The sequence below is a fragment of the Chaetodon trifascialis genome, chromosome 22, assembly GCF_039877785.1.
Source record: "Chaetodon trifascialis isolate fChaTrf1 chromosome 22, fChaTrf1.hap1, whole genome shotgun sequence".
NCBI lineage: Eukaryota > Metazoa > Chordata > Actinopteri > Chaetodontiformes > Chaetodontidae > Chaetodon > Chaetodon trifascialis.
The window spans coordinates 1,406,602-1,428,032 of NC_092077.1; the positions used below are offsets into that span (position 1 = coordinate 1,406,602).

Consider the following 21,431-nt stretch of genomic DNA (forward strand, 5'->3'; position numbering starts at 1 on the left):
TTATAGGTGAAAGTAATATTACTGCTGTTGTAAACATAACAATTTCAAAGACCATAAAGCTTTCATGTGCAGTTTAGATACTGAACCACCTAGTCAGTTAAGTACAGTATGTGGTATACATTCCAAAGATTCCAAATATTTTCATAACCATTTAAGCCTATAGATGCAATTCCAGTTAATAAATCTAAAATGTTCAATCATCTTCCTGTCTCTAACCTGACTGCTTCTTTCTTAATGTGGTGGTGTTGTCTATTTTTCTGTACAAAAATAAATGAACAAATGGATAATTTCCTCACAGGTTGCATCATTAACAAAAGGTGACACTATTTGAGTAAACTGAAAAAAAGAAGACACATACACACACTGCATTTCAAGAGGTTAAAATTTATTACATTACATATTCCTGATTCCAACAGAGTTTACAAGACAAAGTCAGACAGTCACAACAGTTACTTAACAAAAAAAAATCGAGCTGGAGGGTTTCAATCTTCCCTGCTGCTCCATCTCCCTTTGCTAATACTGAGGAAACAGGAGGGAAAGAAAAATCAATCTTCACAGTCACAATGTCACAATTAAATTTTTGACCTAAGTGTGCAGTCATCTGTCTGCTATAGAGTACCACTGCAAGATGAAGGCGGGAGGAAAACAGTCTCTTTTAGGATTTTAAGGGTCCTTCTCTAGACATTTAAGGTCTTTCAGTGATTCCCTGCACAGAACTAAGTGAGCAACTCAGTACAGTAAGCATTGGAGGAGGACAGTGACATTTCTGGCTTTTTGAGGGTTGTATTTGATCCGGGTCCAAACACAAGAATCCATTAAGAGTGTAGTAACACAGGTCACCTCCTAACACAAACACAGTAACACAACAACTTTATCCTACAAACTGCTGGGGAGCAATTGTGCTTGTTTTTTTTAAAGAAGCATACCAGTGTTTTTGAAACTTAAAGGTGTCAGGTGACTGTGTGGAAGTAGAATTTGAAACAATGCAGCTCTGATATAAAATCAATTAAATCAGGTCCCTACATGTAAAGCTGAAATTCTCACTGGTAAAATAAAAAAAAAAAACCCTGGTATTGTCCTTCAAAATAAGAGTGAAACAGGCTAAGAGAAAGGGTAGTTAGAAAAGGAGTGTGCGTGTCGACAGACTTCTATGTACCATGGCTACGTATTTTGTGTGTGGGTGTGCTCAGATGTCCTTCAGGTCCTTTTGAATGCCCCACAGCGTGTCAGCACTCTTCTTCAGCTGGGCAACCTCAGCGTCCGTCAGGGTCATATTGACCACACTGCTCACGCCAGTGCTATTCAGTATGCAGGGCAGAGACAGGAAGACCTCCTCACCAATACCGTACATGTCCTGCAGAAATACACACACATACACACAAAGTTAGGTGAGGCAGAGGAGAGTGAATGCATGTGATTATTTGATAGAAAGTCCGAATAATAACCACATGACCAAATAGCTACTTTAGGCTTTGGATTGTGTGCAAGGCTAGATTACCAACCAGGCATAGCAGGTAACTGCTCCAGGGTCCTGAAGCCCCTATAGTCATTGTTTGTCAGTTGGTTTGCTGTAATTAAATTCACTGCAGATGTGTTTGAGCACCAATAAAGCACAATATCAGCTGTAATGATAAGGAAATTGAGGCATTATTGTGTGTTTTTTGAAGGGGAATTGTGTCATCTAATTTAAATTTGAGTAAAAAATAACAATTAAACTTCAATCATGGACTCAAACTGCTAAATCAATTACTACAAACAGGAGGAAGGAGGAAGGAAGGAAGGAAGTCCACTAAATATTTCAACTGTGGCCAACAGCGATGACACTGAAGTGGATTAACCCATCCATGATTGTGTGCATACATTCACGCACATGCGTTTTTATTAGTGCTGTCAAAAATATTGCGTTATTAAGGCGTTAACGCAAATCAATTTTAATGGCGTCATTTTTTTTTATCGCGTTATTAACGTTCTTTGTGACCTAGTGAACTTGTAGTTTTTTATAAGCTGTGGCCATTGCTAGTAACGTTATAAAAACTACAGGATTCGATTGTAAACCGGAAACAAAACAATAGGCATGCCCCACACATGTTTTGGTCTCGCCTGCTCGCTAGCTGTGAAAGTGTAGGCGGATGTCAAACGCGAAACGCCAAAATGGATGCGAGCAAGATTCTGAATAGAAAGTTTACTTTCAAAAAGTTGCCAGATGGGTCGACTGACAAGACCAAAGTTTGGACGGAGGCATATGGATACCGCAACTAAAAACAAGCTTACTGCAGCCATAGCCAAGTAATGTTCATTCTTTCTGGAGAGAAATAAGAGGCTGGGTTGATAAGCCTCTGGTGAATAAACAGAAGAGCATTATAGTCTGACTGCTTGTATGTCCAAAGGAAACTTAAAAAAGGAAAGTTTAAGCCATGGTTTAACTGCACTATAGGCTGAGTCCTAGTTTACAATGATGTGCACTTTGTAACTTTACCTTGTATCACCCTGTTTTGATCCCTTAGAAAAGGTTGTTGAAGGGGCTTTTTTGTAACCAAGCATTTATTTTTTTGTCATCTGTTTACTGACAGTGTTAAATTGTGTGAGATTTGATTCATTCAAATGTGAATGACTGCTCAAAATGAGAATGGTAGTGTGAAATATAACACTACACGTTGTTTTCAATAAAAAACATTTGCACAAAGCAAGCCTATCCACTTTTCCATGTTGATAACAGTATTAAAATGATAATTAATGGGACATTTAGAATAGATAAAAATGTGCAATTAATTTGCGATTAATCGCGAGTTAGCTATGACATTCATGCGATTAATCGCGATTAAATATTTTAATCGATTGACAGCACTAGTTTTTATGCATCAGTGTATTTCCTGTGTGTGCTTGTCGGACCTTAACCATGGTAGAGACTGGATGGACACGGCTCATGTTCTTGATGATGCTCTCAGTCAGGTCTGCCACGCTCAGACCAATGGCCCAGTTGGTATAGCCTTTCAGCTTGATGACCTCGTAGGCACTGAGACACAGAGGAGCAGCCTGTTAACATCTGAAATGTAAAATGTTGCTCTACAAAAAGCATCGCAAGTACCGTAAAAGTTCATATAAAGTCTGTGATTGTTATAGTCTGTGTTCTGTTTATTTTTCTTTTCTTCGGTTGATTGTAATTGTACTCTCTCTCTCCCTGTCTGTAGTGAGGCAGATTTTGTGTTCTTGGTTTTTTTCCTCCATAAATAAACCATTTGTTTAATGGCTCCCTTTGTCTCCTGCTGATTATCTGCTCCTTGGGTTCTGCAATAGTTTACTTATTCAACAAAATCTTAACAGTGATCTTACAATGGCCCTGTAAAAATCTGACCCCAATAGACATGAGGGCAATTTCACAGTGATTTCACATTGACACAAATAGAATTTTTCCATTTTTATACATATCATACAGTATGTGAATCTCAAAATACATAATTATCTCAAAATACATAATTAATTCTATTGTAAGAAATTACATCATATTAGCAATAACTACTTCACCTTGTGTATTTTCAAGTAATGATGTCATAAGAATATTTACCATGAGTATGTCTTAGAGTAACAAAATGCCATAGCCACTTGAGTGCCACAAACTGCTGAATGGCCTTCAGTGTACAATGAATGACAGAAATTAGTAGACGTCTTTGATGCACAGCCATCAAAACCCAATAGTCTGAGCTCTGACAGGCAGTTAGTGAGTGAAGCGTGCATTAATACTGCCAGGGTTACAATCCCACTGGGGCCACTTGAACTAAAACTGTAATCACTCATGGCTCAGATAACAGAAGCACTCACAGCTCTCCCACTGAAAGACAATTTTAAGTAATGACAGAGAATCAATGTTCATGTACATGATAGCGGTTATCATCTAAATCAAATCAACTTTATTTATAAAGCATTTTTCATACATAAAATTGTAGCAAAAAGTGCTTCACAGAAAAACACTCGCGCGCACACACACACACACACACACACACACACACACACACACACACACACACACACTCATACACACACACACACACACACACTCATACACTCATACACACACACACACACACACACACACACACACACACACACACACACACACACACACACACACTTGGTTTTTGACATGGCCTGGTACTGAGGATCCTGGTGAGGAAAATCGCATAAAGGGGCTATCCACACCAAGACGCACCACTGTCCACAGACATATGGAGCACCGCCATGGTGTGGAGGGCCCCCATTAGGAGACATTGGAGCTACTAAGAGAATAAAATGCAGTCTAACAGTAATGTCTAAAAGTAATAAGAGCTGAGATAATTCAAAGAAATAAAATGTGCAAAGACTTAAAATAAGTGAATTAAATAGATGGAAATCAATTAAAACCAAATAACTAGATAAATGAACAAATAAAATCAATTAAACGCCAGACTAAAAAGGTATGTCTGGAGCCTCCTCTTAAAAATATCAACAGTCTCTGCGGCCCTGAGGCTCTCTGGCAGGCTGTTCCACCGATAAGGGCCGTAATGACTGAATGCAGCCTCACCATGGGTTTTTGTCTTAATTCATGGAATGGTTAAAAGGCCAGTACCAGAGGACCTCAGGGTCCACGAGGGCTGATATGATAAAAGTAGGTCAGATAAATAAGATGGCCCAAGACCGTTAAGACATTTAAAAACCAATAAAAGAATCTTATAATCGATCCTGAAGTGGACGGGGAGCCAATGCAGTGATTCTAAAACTGGTGTAATATGCTCCCGCCCTCTGGTCCTCGTCAGCACGCGAGCGGCTGAGTTCTGTAATAATTGTAGGCTATTTATGTTCTTTTTAGGAAGACCAGAGAGCGGGGCATTACAATAATCTAAACAACTCGAGATAAAAGCATGCATTAGCACCTCCATACTATATTCTTAAGATGGTAAAAACCTATCTTCATAACATTCTTTATGTGGGGAATAAAAGTGAGCTCAGAGTCAAAAATAACACCCGGGTTCTTTACACATTGTGAGGGTTTAAAATCTTGTAGTTTTGGTAAAAGTTTCTCTCTCTGGTCTTCAGGACCAATGACTAAAACCTCTGATTTATCCTGGTTGAGCTGGAGGAAATTATCTGCCATCCATGACTTTACATCTAAAATGCAGTTAAGAAGGGCATCAAGTGGCCTTGTGTCATCAGGAGACACGCCAATGTACAGCTGCGTATCATCAGCGTAACTGTGGAAACTGATGCCATGTCTCCTGATGGCATCCCGAAAGGGAAGCATGTAAAGATTAAAAAGAAGTGGGCCTAAAATTGTCCCTTGGGGGACCCCATGTTTAATTTCATGTGTTCTGGACGAACATATATCCATACTGACAAAGAAAGATTGATCTGTGAGATAGAAGCGGAACCAGTTAAAAACAGTACCAGAGAGGCCAACCAGGTGCTTTAGTCTGTTTAATAAAATGTGATGGTCTACTGTATCAAAGGCAGCGCTAAGATCCAGTAAGACCAATACTGTCAGTTTTTGGTTATCTAAATTGCACCTGGTGTCATTTAAAATCTTAAAAAGTGCTGTCTCAGTACTGTGGTTCATCCTAACACCAGATTGAAATTTCTCAAAAATATTGTTTCTCATTAAAAAATAATCTATTTGGTTAAAAACTAACTAACTAAAATTTTACTTAGAAATGGTAAGTTGGATACAGGTCTGTAGTTGTTAAAAATGTTGTAGTCTAGATTGCTCTTCTTCAGAAGGGGCTTCACCACTGCCGTTTTATAGGCAGTGGGGAAGACACCCGTCTGAAGAGAGCAAGTGACTATGTTTAAAATCTGTTCCTCAAAGAATTCATAAAATGTCCTTAAAAGTGATATGGGAATTGGGTCTAAGAGGCAGGTTGTTGGGTTTACTTGGGAGAAAGCTCGACCGAGGGCCCTTGCATCAACCAGGTTAAAACTCTCCAGTGTTTCCTCGGGTAAAAGCAGTGATCCAGGTGTATTGAGAACAGCATTCTGATGGGATAAAAGACTGGATCTGATGGCTTCAGGGCATTCAATCGTTTGCAACTGGACTTTGTCAGTTTGTCTTGGAAGACGTTTCGCCTCTCATCCAAGCAGGCTTCATCAGTTCATGCGCACCAGACTAGATAGGACAGCTCTAGTCTAATGAAATGGTGTTAGGTTCAAGTATTTATCCTCTGAGTGAGGCCAACCCCCGAAACCAAGGATGGTATCACTCTATTGTGAGGCAAACGATCCCCCACTAAGGCGGGGTAGGGTGCAACCCTTGGGTGTCAACGACAGTCGTCTGCCTCGTTAGTGTCCCATTCTTGTCATTGGAAGGCTCCTTGAGCCATGTGTGAATGGCTTTGTTGTTTATTTTCAGAGGCTAAATTTTTGAATCTCTTTGGAAGAGATGAAAGGACAGCATTGTTTGTGGGAGATAGGTGGTGTCTCAGACCTCCCCCTCTGTTCAGAGACGGTTAACAGAGCAGCTCATCAACTCATCCACTCCACCATAAATAATCTTTTTTTTTTTTCAAAGACATTTTCTATTCATCCATTTATGTTTTTTTTTGTTTTGGGAGAAGAAAAAGGACATGCAATGACATACAATATGACAACAGTGATAAATAAATGAAACTTGCACCTTGAATTCATAACTACTAAAAACTGAGAACGTCTGCTGATGAGGACAGTAAGAAATCTTGACTTATGCTCCCAGAGGACACAAGAGAGACAGACAAACATCTGAGTTCTGTTCTAACAGTAAGAAATACAAACTCATAATGCAAATGACCAAAATTCATTATCCACAAATCATAGTCCACAAAATAGACTCACAAGAGCTGAGGGGGAGTGCAGTCAGGTCACAATTCTCTATGGGTTTCTCATGAAAAGTGATCACATTACATCTACTTATGTGACCCATTGTTTATATAAAAATATTGATAAGTGCAACTTTAAATTAAATTTTAATTTTAATGAAAGTGCTGTAGTAGATACTCATTTATTTTAGAATGTGGATAGTAAACCCAGCAACACCTTTCACCTTTTTAGAATAACCACTCAATGAAACCCTCAAAGACAGATGTTGTTGGGTCACAGATGCTAGTGCAAAAGATATGACACCTAAATGTTTGTGCGGTGGAAGTGAAAAAGACACAGATAATAGAGATTTAGATAAGAGTATTTCTTAAGCTTTCTGAAGCTCAAACCTTAATCTGGTCATACTTTATCTCTATAAACCTCTAACACATCCAGTCACACAAACCACACCTGTCCACCACCGCCTTGTGTGTGGCCTTCCACTGTTCCTTATCAGCGTCAGTGCCAATCTCAGGATTCAGCTTCTGTAGGTTGACTCCTGCCACGTTAGCGCCACTCCACACTGGCACTGAAATGAAAACATACATAAACACATACAGTTAATACTACACTATGTATGATTTTCAAGTAAACTCAACCAACAGAGAAAAACTACCCTCAGAATGCCCTGCAGACTATATGTGACAAATATTCGTATGATTGTTAACTGAGTCTGGTCTGGTGTACCCACCACTGGTGTCTCCGTGTTCTCCCAACACCCAGCCGTTAAAAGAGCTGGCGTGGATGCCAAGGCGTTCAGCCATCAGGTAGCGGAAGCGGGCCGAGTCCAGATTGGTGCCACTGCCGATGACGCGGTGCTTGGGCAGACCGCTCAGTTTCCAGGTCACATAGGTCAACACGTCCACTGCAGAGGGAGCGTTACAAGCAGGGGTTATTGATATGTCGTATACACAAACATACACATGCAAACAAACCAAACGATGGTCATGTGTGTATTAATGTATTCACCAGGGTTGGAGACCACAATGAGTGTGCAGTTGGGACTGTATTTGACGATCTGGGGGATGATGGACTTGAAGACATTGACATTCCTCTGCACCAGGTTGAGGCGGCTCTCTCCCTCCTGCTGACGAACACCAGCTGTCACCACAACCAGACGAGAGTTGGCTGTCACTGCATAGTCTGGAGGAAGAGAGAAGGTTAAACAAAATCTGTTCAGTGATGTCTGGACAGATTTTTCTCATTTTTGTGTTCAGTGCAGCAATATGTGAGCAGGAGGTCCTGACCTTTGTCAGCAATGATCTTGGAGGTCTTGAGGAAAAGGCTACCATGCTGCAGGTCCATCATCTCTCCCTTCAAACGATCCTCCATCACATCGACCAGAGCCAGCTCATCACACAGGTCCTATCCAGAAGTGGAACAGAAAGACAAGAAGAGAGAGTGGTTGTCAAGGAAGGTAAGTTCATTTCACCTTCAATCTGCTTTTCAGGGTTTTACTTTGCAATTTCCAATTTCCAGTGTCATTTCCTATTTGTCTGTATGGTTTAAATATTTTAATCTTCCTTTTTATGTTAATGCTGTATTAACTTTTTTATATTGAAATTTTAATGTTAAATATGACAAACGGAATTCCAATTCTATCGCTGCAGTCTCATATGGTCATTCCTGAGCATCTACAGTTTGTGACTGGGAAATATTAACACAGTATTCTTGAAACAAATCACTATAGAGCAAAACAAAAATCCACTTTGAAAACTCACAAAAAGACACATGTCATTTTTATGTAAAAAAAATTCACTCCTTGCCAAATATGAACATACACACTATGCTTATTAAATAATGAACTTCACGTGTTATCAAATATGGGCGATTGTTTTGATTCAATCCTGCCACAACTGTGTAAGCATGTGTGCTATCTCTCCCACCCATTTTCACAATCATTCTCTTCTACTAATTGTCTTACTTGCCAGCAGCCTCTCTCTACCTTAGCTAAGGCTATGAGGACACTTTCCCATGTGCCAAAGACAGAGTTGCCTCTCTGTGTTTCTCACAAAAAGCCATCCTCCAAAAAACTTTTATGCACAGAAGGTCAGAATCATATAGTTCATTCATATAAGAAGAAGAAGAATCGGAGGGTCACACTATTTTTAATGCACATGCACACACACGACATGCAATTGGTGAAACTTGTCCTCCGCATTTAACCCATCCTGGTCGTCCTTCTTCCGCCACGACAGACCAGGAGCAGTGGGCTGTCATCCAACCAACACCCGGGGACCCAGTTCCGGTTCGTCACCATTGGTCAGGTGGTGGTCATGTTTTTAATGGGGTTTTTTTTAAGGAGGAAACCCCAGGTGAACACGGGGAGAAAATGCAAACTCCACACAGAAAGGCCCCTTTCCTCGAGCAGCAGGCACCAGAGGCATGGTAGAGGACATGCCCCCCCAGCCCCCCCCCCCCTTCTAGCTGTGAGGCGACAGCCACCATGCCACCCGTATAGTTTTTCAGATATAGCATCTGCTGAGTCCATGACTGGCCAGTTCATACTGTCACAATTGTGCAAACAGGGAAACAGAACATGGGGAATAGGATCCAAATGCAGAGAGACAGCTGGTGATGCAGGCGCCAGAGGCAGACCTGATGCAGCAAAAAAACGCTTTCGGATGTTGAAGTCAATGGCCAATGGCCATATTGGCTCACTAACATTAGAGCCTACATTAAGTACCCTAACCCAAACCATATTTTTTTTTTTAAACCTAACCCACTAGGGGTTCTTTGAAGATTTGGAAATATATGTGTGACTGTTGGATATTTGTAAGAGACATACACTGACACATATATGACACAATATTATATAATTTACACATGACACATGGCTATGTATCAGATATATGGATGGGCTCTTCTCTACTTCTCTCTTGTAAGAAAGCCGATGCTGAACATGTTGTTGTGTCTTACCCGCAGCAGGATGCTGATGGCACAGGCCATGCCCACCTGGCCCACCCCAACCACTGTCACCTTGCTCCTGGGAGGTTCAGCAGGGCTGCTGGCCAGAGGGCTGATCAGTTTCTGCAGCACTGAGGACATTGTCGCAGCTGCAGGGGAACACAGAGAGGACATATCCTGGTGAGCAGGTCCCACAGCACAGCAGTTTAAACCAGACACAAGAACAGGCAGTCTGCAGATGCTTCAACAGCACTGGATCAAAATGGATTACTGTATCAACACACATACTCTGCAGCACTAGAGGGCGACATATATATGTCCACTAACATGAACACAAGCATAGAAAATGTGAATGAATAGTACAGTTGCAACTAATTCTGATTGTTACCATCCATGAATCTGGGGAACAATTTTACAACAGAAAAATGGTTATAAAATTGTCAATAAAATGTAAAAAAGAAAGAAATGTCCATGCTAGTTCTCAGAGTTGAAGATGACATTATAAAATGTCTTGGTCTGCCTGACCAACAGTCCAAAACCCAAAAAGATTCAGTTAAACAGACAAAGGCAGCAAATGTTCTATCTACACACTGTCATTTGATTGGAGGGATGATCAACAAATGATTTTGACGACACTGATATTAAGGTAATTTTAACAAATTTTCTTTCAAAATAAGATGTTATGAAAATAATTTATAGAATCTGCACCTTACTGTGCATTAAGGGATATTTCTGGTGCAGTGGCATGTCCACCTGCTGAGCTCTGTTAATCAGCATGAGTAACAAGTGAATTTGAAATCCATAATTACAAACCAGCTTGATATCTGATTTCCATGGATCTGGTATTGTGCATCTCTGCTCTCCATATGCCTGCTCACCAAAATTTTGCTCTTCATTCCATAAGACTAATTAACATAATGGATATGATTTGGGTTGTGAAATTAAAGATAAGACGATGTTAAATCGAACATGATGTCATATTGTCAAAGTGAGCATGGATACATGGACTTTTACATAGCTTGCAGATAGTCTGTGTAATACCTTTGTATCTGGGTAAAATCCATAATATCCCCAAATACAAGATGTTATGTTTCTTTTTGACACCAACCCGCAAGCTCTCTTTTGAATCTATGCAGCTGTCTGCACCAGCTCACATCTCAGCTGCGTCTCATGACCTGAAGCATTTATTTTTTCGACAATTAGGGCACAAACATGAGGTTAACGCCCAATAAAAAGGCACCAAATAAATATAAACAGCATGCTGCTGTCTGGACAGACACAATGACAGCCCACAGATCACATGCCCAGTGATATGTGAGGAATTTGTTAAGCTTACTTGTTTATGTTTAAAAATACACATTTTACTTTTTGTGAGTGTTTATAATGCATCTGTTCAGAACATGGTAGCTTATGTTGTTATTTTGAGCTGGTTTACACTTTTAACCATTACAGTGTTTCCCCTAGAATTTTTTTCAGGCCCAGTGGCACCCATCGAAAAAACCCTAAACAGACGAGATGCGTGGGATGGTGTATTGGCGCAGTTGGATTAAGTCAGGTGGCACAGCAAACAGTCTGCAATTCTGCAATTATTATATTTGCATTTGCAAATTTTTGTTCACCCAGACTGTATTAAAGATTACAAGGAGAGGGTGACTTAATAAGGTGCATAATTGCATACAAATGGAACATGCTTGATTACACATTGGCACTTCAACCACACAGTGTGCATTGTTCTGTGCTGCACTTAATTTTTCTCGGTTTAGAGATCAACTTCACCAAGGCATTGTGGTAGGGGAATTTCCTACACATAATTGAGATTCTGTCAGTTATAAATAATTTAAACATTTAACAAACATTAAACATAGAAGTTTTTTATTCGTTTTATTATAACAGAGATACATTCATTTGACAATGTTATTTTCATCATTATTGCTTACCAAAAAAAAGAAGCTCAATCAGAACAAAAATATAAGCTAAACAACAAATTGGAAACTTATCATGGGGAGTGTGGTACAACCAAGGGCTCCCAGATAGCAAATATTTTGGCTGTATTATGGCATACATGTGGCATTTTTGGCTTTCTTTTGGCATTAGGAAAACCCTTTGGCTTATATGTGGTATGATTAGCGTTATCCATAATAGATAAAAAAGGTGCCAGCAATATATGGCTGAGTATGTCCGGTTAACCAAAAGACTGGGCAAGAGCGGGATTATAAGTACAGGGATGGTATGGCATGTTTATGGCAAGCCAGAATATTGGGCAAAGAGTGGGAACAGTTGATTCCATATATGGATGTGTTTTGGCATATTTCTGGACAGCCAAAACACTGCACAAAGAGCGGGAATTTCTACACGGAGGAGAACGACACTTCATTTTAAAAGCTGATCGATCAACACTGGGGTATGTACTGTATATTAAAGTATTATAAATTAGTAAAGGTTAATTGTAAAATGAGATTTCTGTCATTGCCTCATTGAAATACCAGGTAAAATCGAAGTTTTCCATAAGGTTAGTATTGTTATATTAGCCTAACTGTAACTGTAATGGTAGGCTAACTGTTTGGTGGCTAATAATCGAGCTAACTGGTAGCAAACTTGATTAACACTAACACAGAGAGAACTTAACAGAAAAGAACAGTAAAGTAGAATTTATAGTTTCCTAAGCTTTGGACAGATAGCTAGCTAGCTAGCACTACTCATTAATTTCTCCGTCTCCGATGCGATTTTCTCGCCCACTGCATGCATCTCCGCTCCGTCCCCGGAGTCCAGAGCAGGTGGAGATCCGAGATCACAAGATCACATGCGCAGTACGTGACAGGGCCATGTTTAAAGTCAGACTGAAATGTAAACAACAGATGACGTTGCCTTTCTGAACTCGATTTACTGCTCAACATTACCTGTGAAGCTGTGCGCCGCGGACCCTCCCGTGTTCTGTCAGACGTGACGTGTCAGATCAGATGGAGTAAGATGGCTGTCAAAAAGATGTGTCCATATTTTAATGTTCGTATTTGTAGAGTTACCAATTTGTATGTCATAAAAGTTGTTTTACACAAAATTCTGCTGTCACATATGAGTCTGTGAAATTGGGTTCGGTTTACGATTGTTTTTATATGAGTCTAAAAGCTGTGAGTGCAAAGTCTTATGAATACAACTCATTTTTCTACGACTACGAAGTCTTCACTGTGAATACGAATTCAAGTTTACGGGTACGAGTGGAAAAGTGCTGAAATGACGTCACTGCCGCAGGGGAAAGTAATCGATCCGCGATTCCTCCAACTGCGCATGCGCATGCCCCAGACGCAAACATGCAGGGTAAGTCAATTACTTTCCCCTGCGACTTGACTGTGACTTCAATGAGTTGAATTCATAAGACTTTGCACTCACAGCTTTTAGACTCATACTCATATAAAAACAATCGTAATCCAATCGTAAATCCATTTCCCAGATACGCATGTGACAGCAGAATTTTGTGTAAAACAACTTTTATGACATACAAATTGGTAACTTTACAAATACGAACATTAAAATATGGACACATCTTTTTGACAGCCCTGCTAGAAAAAACAGCATAGATCAGCAAAGCTAGCCACCAGCAAAACCGGCATATGTTGTGTTTTTTGAGCTTTGGAGTAATTGTGATGGTTAACTTGTTATGGGGGAGAATGGAGGCTCTCTGCCTTCCACTTGCGTGTCACTTATTGCATCTCTTAGCTGAAAAACAACTTTGCAAGATCAGGGCCGCCGCCCTGGTGTCCCATTTCTCGTCTCTGTGCACCGCAGATCAAACATGCCCCCTAAACATGTAATCTCTTGTTTGCAACATTTAACTACACAAATGTACACGTTGTACCATTGTATATGATATATAACATTTGTTGTAAACAAATGCACATGGCCAGGACGAGGGTTAGCAAAACAGCGGAAAAGCACCCGGACTTGCATAGTTCCTCTTTAATGAAGCATTCCAAGGTTATAGTAGATTAAGTAAGTCTGTTTGTTTGTCTTTGTTTATATGCTATCACTTTTAGATGCTGTGCGAAGCCAGAACCCAGCCAGGACCCAGCCAGGAGCACATTGAACATAAATGTTCCAGATATGTTCTATAACATGTTTACAGTTATATTGTTTTTTTTCTGTCTATGTCTGTCTGTCTGTCTGTCTGGCTGTTTGTCTGTCTGTGTCTCTGTCTGTCTGTCTCTGTCTGTCTGACTATGTCTCTGTCCGTCTGTCTGTCTGTCTGTCGATGTCTCTGTCTGTCTGTCTGTCTGTCTGTCTGTCTATGTCTCTGTCCGTCTGTCTGTCTGTGTCTCTGTCTGTCTGTCAGTCTATGTCTCTGTCTGTCTGTCTGTCTGTGTCTCTGTCTGTCAGTCTATGTCTGTCTGTCTGTCTGTCTGTCTGTCTGTCTGTCTGTCTGTCTGTCTGTCTGTCTGTCTGGCTGTTTGTCTGGCTGTGTCTCTGTCTGTCTGTCTCTGTCTGTCTGACTATGTCTCTGTCCGTCTGTCTGTCTGTCTATGTCTCTGTCTGTCTGTGTCTCTGTCTGTCTGTCTCTGTCTGTCTGACTATGTCTCTGTCTGTCTGTCTGTCTGTCTGTCTGTCTGTCTGTCTGTCTGTCTGTCTGTCTATGTCTCTGTCTGTCTGTCTGTCTGTCTGTCTGTCTGTCTGTCTGTCTGTGTCTCTGTCTGTCTGTCTGTCTGTCTGTCTGTCTGTCTGTCTGTCAGACTGCATTACTTGCCATGCAATTAATAAAATAAAATGAAATGATTTAAATCTTCCTATTTGTTTTTCAAATACAGCAGTAAATAGTTATTACACATACACATACAGGGGCTTTAATGTAGGAACAGTCATGCATTATGGCCTGTCAGTTTGGGCTACTTTTTGGCTGAGTTGTGGGGATTTGTGGTTCTTCTGGGACAATCGTGGCTATATTTTGGAAATCCACAATTAGTTTTGGGTGAATTTTGGTCCCCTTTTGGCCTCCTTTTGGCCTTTCTTTGGGTCAGTTTGGCTACGTATTGGCTGGGTTGTGGGAACCTGGGGGTTCTTCTGTGACAGTTATGGCTATATTTTGGAAATCCACAATTAGTTTAGGATGAAGTTTGGCTTTCCTGTGGTGTGATTTTGGCTTGCCTAATTTGGGCCATGTAGGGCCCAGACATCTGCCCATAATCTTGCCGAAATGACAAGCCAGATTTGGGCCAAACTGAAGCCAAAAGGTTTTTGCTATCTGGGCTGTATTTATGGTTATTAAGTCATTCAGGATCCCAGCCAGATGTTCTGTCTTTAGCAGTTTTTTTTTGTTTTGTTTTTGTTTTTAACTGGGTTACCAGTCGGACCGTTTTCTGAAAACGCTGGTTATTTGTCGGCATGTAAACAGGGTTAAACGGCATTTTAGAACGCACAACATGTGACTGAATACTTAACGTCATGTGAGCGACCTATGTTTACACTCGTGCCCATAGATTTGCCATATGTTATGATGCGCTTGACGGCGTGTTTATCCGGGTTCATGTAAACAACAACATTTTTGAAAACGATGTTTTGTGCACGATGTTATTTTTGAAAACGGAGGGGCAAAAATATCCGTTTTCCAAAATACCCTACTACATGTAAACGTAGGGTAAGTTGTCTGTTGCCTGCGATTTTTTTTTCTTTTCTTCAGCGGCGCCATAGTTGGCTAGCTACAAACCTTAAACATCCCATAAAATATGCTCTCAGCAGCGGTATTCGCATCGTTACTAGGCAACGAAGCAGGTTGACTTCCGTTGCGCTGCGCAGAGGCGCTCCTAAACGTAAATGATTATTGATGTATGAATGAATGGATAGGTGGCATATTTTTGGCATATTGGTTTTTTTGTTGTTGTTGTTTTGTTTTGTTTTGTTTTGTTTTTGTTTTTGTTTTTTTGTTTTTTTTTTTGGGGGGGGGGGTCTTCTTGGCCTGGTGGCCCGCCAGGCCTGTACAATGGTAGGGGAAACACTGCATTAGTGAGGTTAAATTCCACGACACAAAGTTGTCCATGCAAGCGTTATTCTGGTGTGCTAACTCTACCTCACTTTCTATTTTGTTCTAACATTATATTATATCCCCTTGATTGTGGAATCTAACAATTATGCTAAATTATCACCGTCAGCTCAAATAATCATGATGAATTGAGGCAAGCCTGGTTGCAGATACACACAGGCAGAAGTGCAGGTGAAAGAAGCTTATTTGGTGTAGGTGCTGGGTGAGCACTTGCCAATGTTTGGATTCATTATCTATTGTTTAATATATGATGATAAGACAGTCCAGCAGCTGACTCCAGCAGCTCATCCCACTTGATGTACCATCAGTAACAATAATGACAGACCAAGCACCGTATATGCAAATACAGAACAGTCACTCCGTTTGTTTGTTTAAGATTAACTTACCCGATGTAATTAGTTTCTAAGTATAGATTTTTTTCTTCCTGCATGTAAACCTGCTGCTGCGGTATAATTTGGAAATAAATAAACAATGACTTAAGTAAAAAAAGGAAACACAAAACACTACACAATATTAAGTAAATTTCTGGTAGGCTTCAGATAAAATCATCTGACAGTTGTAAAAGTGGAAGTAACTGAATTAGGACTGTTTATACATGCTTATACAGGAGAGATGACCAATATAAATTTAGCTTTAATCTCACATAAATGTATAAAAGAGAGATAAACATCATTTTCAAGATCTTACTGATGTCTGCTCCCAGACCCCAGTTGTGGCCAATGACTTGAATCTGTTGCATTCTGTTGAAGAACAAAGAAGTCTTTGGATTCAAGTTTTTAGTTGTTACACCTGTTCCCATATTTGCTTGTGTAAATCATTAAGACTTAGCAGATTTATAGTGTTCAATCAATATGAATTTAACATCAGTGATATTGTATGTGTGATGATATGAATTTACTGAGACTTATGCTGCTCCTTTGAAGTATTATATGGTTGTTTTGTATAGCAAGAGATGTATGTCCCTGGAATTTACTTTTACAGGGAAATTTTTAAAAAATGTTTGGAAGCATTTCTTGTTCAGGCTTGGATGTTGCCCTGTATGCAACATTAATGTTCTTTAGTCTTCAGTCACATGTCTGTTCAAGTGATGAACTGCTTTCTTGTGTTTTTAAAGATGGTAACAGATGTTTTATACTCACGGTACAATTTTGTGCTCTGTACTACAAAACTTTCAACTTCTAGCACCAGTGCTATGTGCAAAAAAGTCTAATGTACAGGTCTGTGATTGTATAACAAAGGCTATCCTGGAAGAAAGTTTGCCACAGTTGAGCACTACATTTATGATATAATAATCCAGCCTTGATCTCCACAAACAAAGCTGTTTCCCTACAACTTTTCAGGCAGCACTTACCACCAAGCTATACATCAATCCAGTCAAGATCCCTTAAGTACCCATTTTTAAATTCTTAAAGTTACCATAACGGTTTCTATTATAAAACCTCAAATGAACAGAGAAACAGCTGATGTCTGGACACTTTGAAGTTGCACTAATTCATTAAATTTTCTGGCGAGCTGACTGCACAAGCTACCAGCTATGACAGGGGCATGGAAGCCTTGTCCATGAGGTCAGGAGAGATTCCTATACTCAATTACATTTATCTTCTTTTACCTTTACTTGTGACATGTACAGGTTCAGTTTTAAGAGCTCACTGTAGCTGTAAAACATTTTGGATGTTTTAAACCCAATCAACTTATGTTAATTATAGTTCAAGATAACAATAAAAAAAGGGTTGCAAATTAACATTTTTTGCAATTTTGCAGTTTTTGAGCAGTCAACATCTCTAACACTGACTGCAGCTAGAGAAATAGAGAAATAACATTTTTCTTAGACTGTTGAAATTTTTACAGGTACTGAGGCTGAAAAAATGTGACGAGCATTTTTTTTTTTAAATCTAATTCACTGCAAAATATCAAAATAGTTAAAAATGTTGCTCTTCATGCTGATACAAGTTCAGTTCTATGTTTAATAATGAGAAAAAACTCTGGAGGGACTGATTCATGACAGTCGCCTTCAAAGGAAAATTTCACCTCTCTATGCCACAGTAAATTTGATGGCTTCATTCAATTATTGCAAAAGTACATGTACTGTGGAGTGGGTTATGGGGTTTCACCATGTCCTGAATGTAGGATTGGCCTGAACCATTCACAACACAGTGATTAAGCGCCGGTGTCTTTAATCAGATTCAAGTAGCTAGTCCGAGTGTCCAACAGGACCGGCTTAAAAAAATGAAAACAAAAACTCCAAAAACAATTTCCCATTTTCTTCCTTTCAGCCCATTTTTCTGTCATTCACTGTTTAGTGGTATATGTCCATTATGCATGATAGTCAGGACCAGGGTTGCAGTGGCACACTGGTATCATGATATACTGTGGTATGAAAATACTAGTAGCTGTCAGAAATATTGCATTATTAACGCGTTAACGCAAAAAAAAAAAGTCCACTGCTGGTAACGTAAGAAAAACTACAGGATCCCGTTGTGCATTGGAAACAAAACAATAGGCTCGACCCACGCACGTGTTTGGTCTTGTCTGCTCGCTAGCTGTACAAGAGTAGGCTACCGGTTTGTGTGGATGTCAAGCGCGAAATGCCCAATTGGATGGGAACAAGATTCTGAATGGAAAGTTTAGTTTCAAAAAGTTGCCAGATGGTTCGACTGACAAGACACAAGTTATCTGTGTGTATTGTCGGTGTGAACTGAGTTACCACTGTAGCACATCCAGTCTGAAATACCACTCGATGGCCAAACACACAGCTAATGCGAATTCTCCGCCGCCTCCTTATCAAAACCAAGCGACAATGGATAACTTTCGACAGAAGCATATGGATGCTATTGTGTTCAAAGGAAACTTAAAAAAGCAAAGTTTAAGCCATGGTTTAACGGCACTATAGCCTGAGTCCTAGTTTACAATGATGTGCACTTTGTAACTTTATTTTGGATCACCCTGTTTTGATCTCTTAGAAAGAGTTGTTAAAGGGACTTTTTTGTAACCATTTATTTTTTTGTCATCTGTTTATTGACAGTGTTAAATTGTGTGAGATTTGATTCATTCAAATGTGAATGACTGCTCAAAGTGAGAATGTAAGTGTGAAATATAACACTACATGTTGTTGTTTTTAATAAAAAAAACATTTGCACAAAGCAAGCCTATGCACTTTTCCATGTTGATAACAGTATTAAACTGATAATTCACGGTACATTTAGAATAGATAAAAATGTGCAATTAATTTGCGATTAATCTCGAGTTAACTATGACATTCATGAGATTAATCTCGATTAAATATTTTAATTGATTCACAGCACTTGAAAATACATTTGCTTATCCACACAGTGGAATTCTACTGTATTAGTGTTGTAAAAAAAAAATAAAAATGAATAAAAATCTATATTTCAAGTTTATATCAACTTTCATATCTATTAGAATGTAAAATTATGTGAAATTATAATAAGCATTTGTTTATCCAAAAAAAACCTTTCTGGTTTCATTCCTTGAAGGTTTCATTGTAAATGATAATACTACTAATAATAATACCATAAACCATAATATCGTGCTACCATGATACTTTTTGAAAGAGTTATCATACCAGGAAAATCTCATAGGGTTGCAACCCTACTCAGAACAATAAATTGTATCATGATGGCCAAAAAAAATCTATAAAGTCACAAACTGTAAAATCAACAACATACAACCACATTTGTACAACAACAGTGTATTCCTACTTAACACCAGAAACTTTGATTTCTGCCTGTGTCTCCCCTCAAAGATTTCTAACAAAGTGTCACAAGTTCATTTTGTCCTTTAGTGTTAAACATTGTCCTGGACATTCTAGAGGTCAAATGCACCTACAATTATTGAAAGGAAACTCAGAGACCAAAAAAAGAAAATGGATGGATGGATGGATAATGAGGGGTTCCCAAAAAATGGGACACGCTGTAAGCTATAATTTATCATGATACAGCTGACTGTAGAGGGGAAAATGGTTCCCTCAGAGAGAGAGATATATTTTACAATAAAGAAATGGCATTAAACCACTTGTTTAGGACAGCCAGTCTCTCCCAGCAGAGATCCTTGAATGTCACAGGGCTTAAATTCGGTGAGCACTGGCCTTAATTATGTGTATGTAGAGAACAAAACCCTGTGAGCTTAGGGTGCCCTGTTACTTTAGCCTGCTGCCAACAAGGTAAGATATTCGCTCATATCAAGCTTAAATTGGCACTGGAAATAGGAGGTTGTTCGTCTCCATGAAGGGACACACCTAGGCTCTATAAACTGTGCTGTCCAGCTATTTGGCATTTCTGCAGGAGACAATAGAGCTGCTGAACAACACAATGCCCCATTTTCTCAACATGTTACATGTTGGCTCACCAGCCTTGATGCTTGTAGGACGAACTGCATGAGATCTATGAACACAGCCTGTTGGATAATGATTTTAGTAAAGTGATATTCTGGGTTTTGGTCCTCTCTTTTACTGGGATTTTAGTGGAATTGAGGTTATGTAACAGCCCAGGCCTGGGCCCTGCCACCCTGCTTGAATTTGGCCGTGTTGAGACACAGTGAGTGCCCAGTTATAACGAGATGAGCCTTCAAATTTAAAAGGAAATATAACTATAGCACTTCTACCGCTTCATAAGAGAGTCCACGAACTCCCAGAGAGGAAGAGTTTAAGTTCACTGCGAGTGCAATAGACACAACAAATACACAACGCAGCCTCAAAGTCAAGTGCACAGCGGCAAATCCATTAAAATATACAGATGCGTCGAAGTTAAGGAGATGAAATGTAACATCATAACCAGACAAACTGTGACTGTGGCTGAAATATCCAAATTTCACAAGGAATCTCAAAAGAATTCACGATCAAAACTGACATCATAGGTTTTAACATTGTCAGAAACAGTGAAAACATTTTCAGTTTAACTTCTTCTAAATTGAAAATGGTCTCCAGCAGCGGGCATCTCAACTCTGAGCATCCATTGCTAATACGCTCAGCACGCATTACTGTGCGCCAGCCGACAAAGAAAAACGCAAATATATTTCTACATATACATAAAACATTTCCGCAGAATACTTACATGTTTCGTATCTAATTCTAGTGGTCTGGTCCGGTGGAGGAGACGGTGCGGCGTGTAGCGGCTGGCAGAGAGATGGAAAGTCGGCTGGTGTGGAGCTGATCAGTGAGAAGGAGGATGAGGGGGAGGAGGTGGATGGGTGACCAACATGACCAAGCTGGGTTCACATGTGAGAAACAGTGCAAAGCCGTGCTGTCTGTGAGGCACACCTGTCTGCTGGAGATTACATGGAAAACAGACATTCATTTTTCCTCTCTGTCCCTAAGACACCTTTGTTAGTTTACACTCCTCCATGGATGATAGATCAAACATGAACAAAGTAGCTACAATAGCTTCACTCCCTGATCACAATTCATGTTATCTTCCTGATACATTCTCTTTCATTTATAATGCAAAACATATTCACAATCCTGAATGCACTATATCCTCATTCAGCTAAGAGAAACTCTAGGCAGCTCTTAATAAATGTGGTAGAGTTGATGTCCAAATGATCTAATATTCTGCTGGGTTCCTGGAGTTCCTTCTAGCTTTCCCAGCAGAGTTATAAATACTGAAATACCTTTATTTCAAAATATCTTTTA

The 21,431-nt window shown here is 39.7% G+C and overlaps 1 protein-coding gene across 1 annotated transcript; it reads right to left on the reverse strand.

Annotated features, from left to right (window-relative positions):
* Positions 1 to 364: 364 nt before the first annotated feature.
* On the reverse strand, positions 365 to 21,220 carry ldhba (lactate dehydrogenase Ba). Its single transcript, XM_070991886.1, has 8 exons — positions 20,854 to 21,220; positions 9,775 to 9,911; positions 8,103 to 8,220; positions 7,825 to 7,998; positions 7,547 to 7,720; positions 7,267 to 7,384; positions 2,890 to 3,013; positions 365 to 1,354 (listed from the first exon to the last, which is right to left on the reverse strand). Exons 2-8 carry the CDS (start codon positions 9,901 to 9,903, stop codon positions 1,187 to 1,189), a joined length of 1,005 nt encoding a protein of 334 aa, XP_070847987.1. The 5' UTR covers positions 9,904 to 9,911; positions 20,854 to 21,220; the 3' UTR covers positions 365 to 1,186.
* Positions 21,221 to 21,431: the final 211 nt, after the last annotated feature.

Coding starts and splice junctions, on each gene's coding strand:
- ldhba (XM_070991886.1), bottom strand. CDS start 9,903: ATGTCCTCAGTGCTGCAGAAACTGATCAGCCCTCTGGCCAGCAGCCCT. Junction 7,385..7,546: donor AGAACACGGAGACACCAGTG/GTGGGTACACCA, acceptor TTTTCATTTCAG/TGCCAGTGTGGAGTGGCGCT. Junction 1,355..2,889: donor CAGTCTCTACCATGGTTAAG/GTCCGACAAGCA, acceptor GTATTTCTGCAG/GACATGTACGGTATTGGTGA.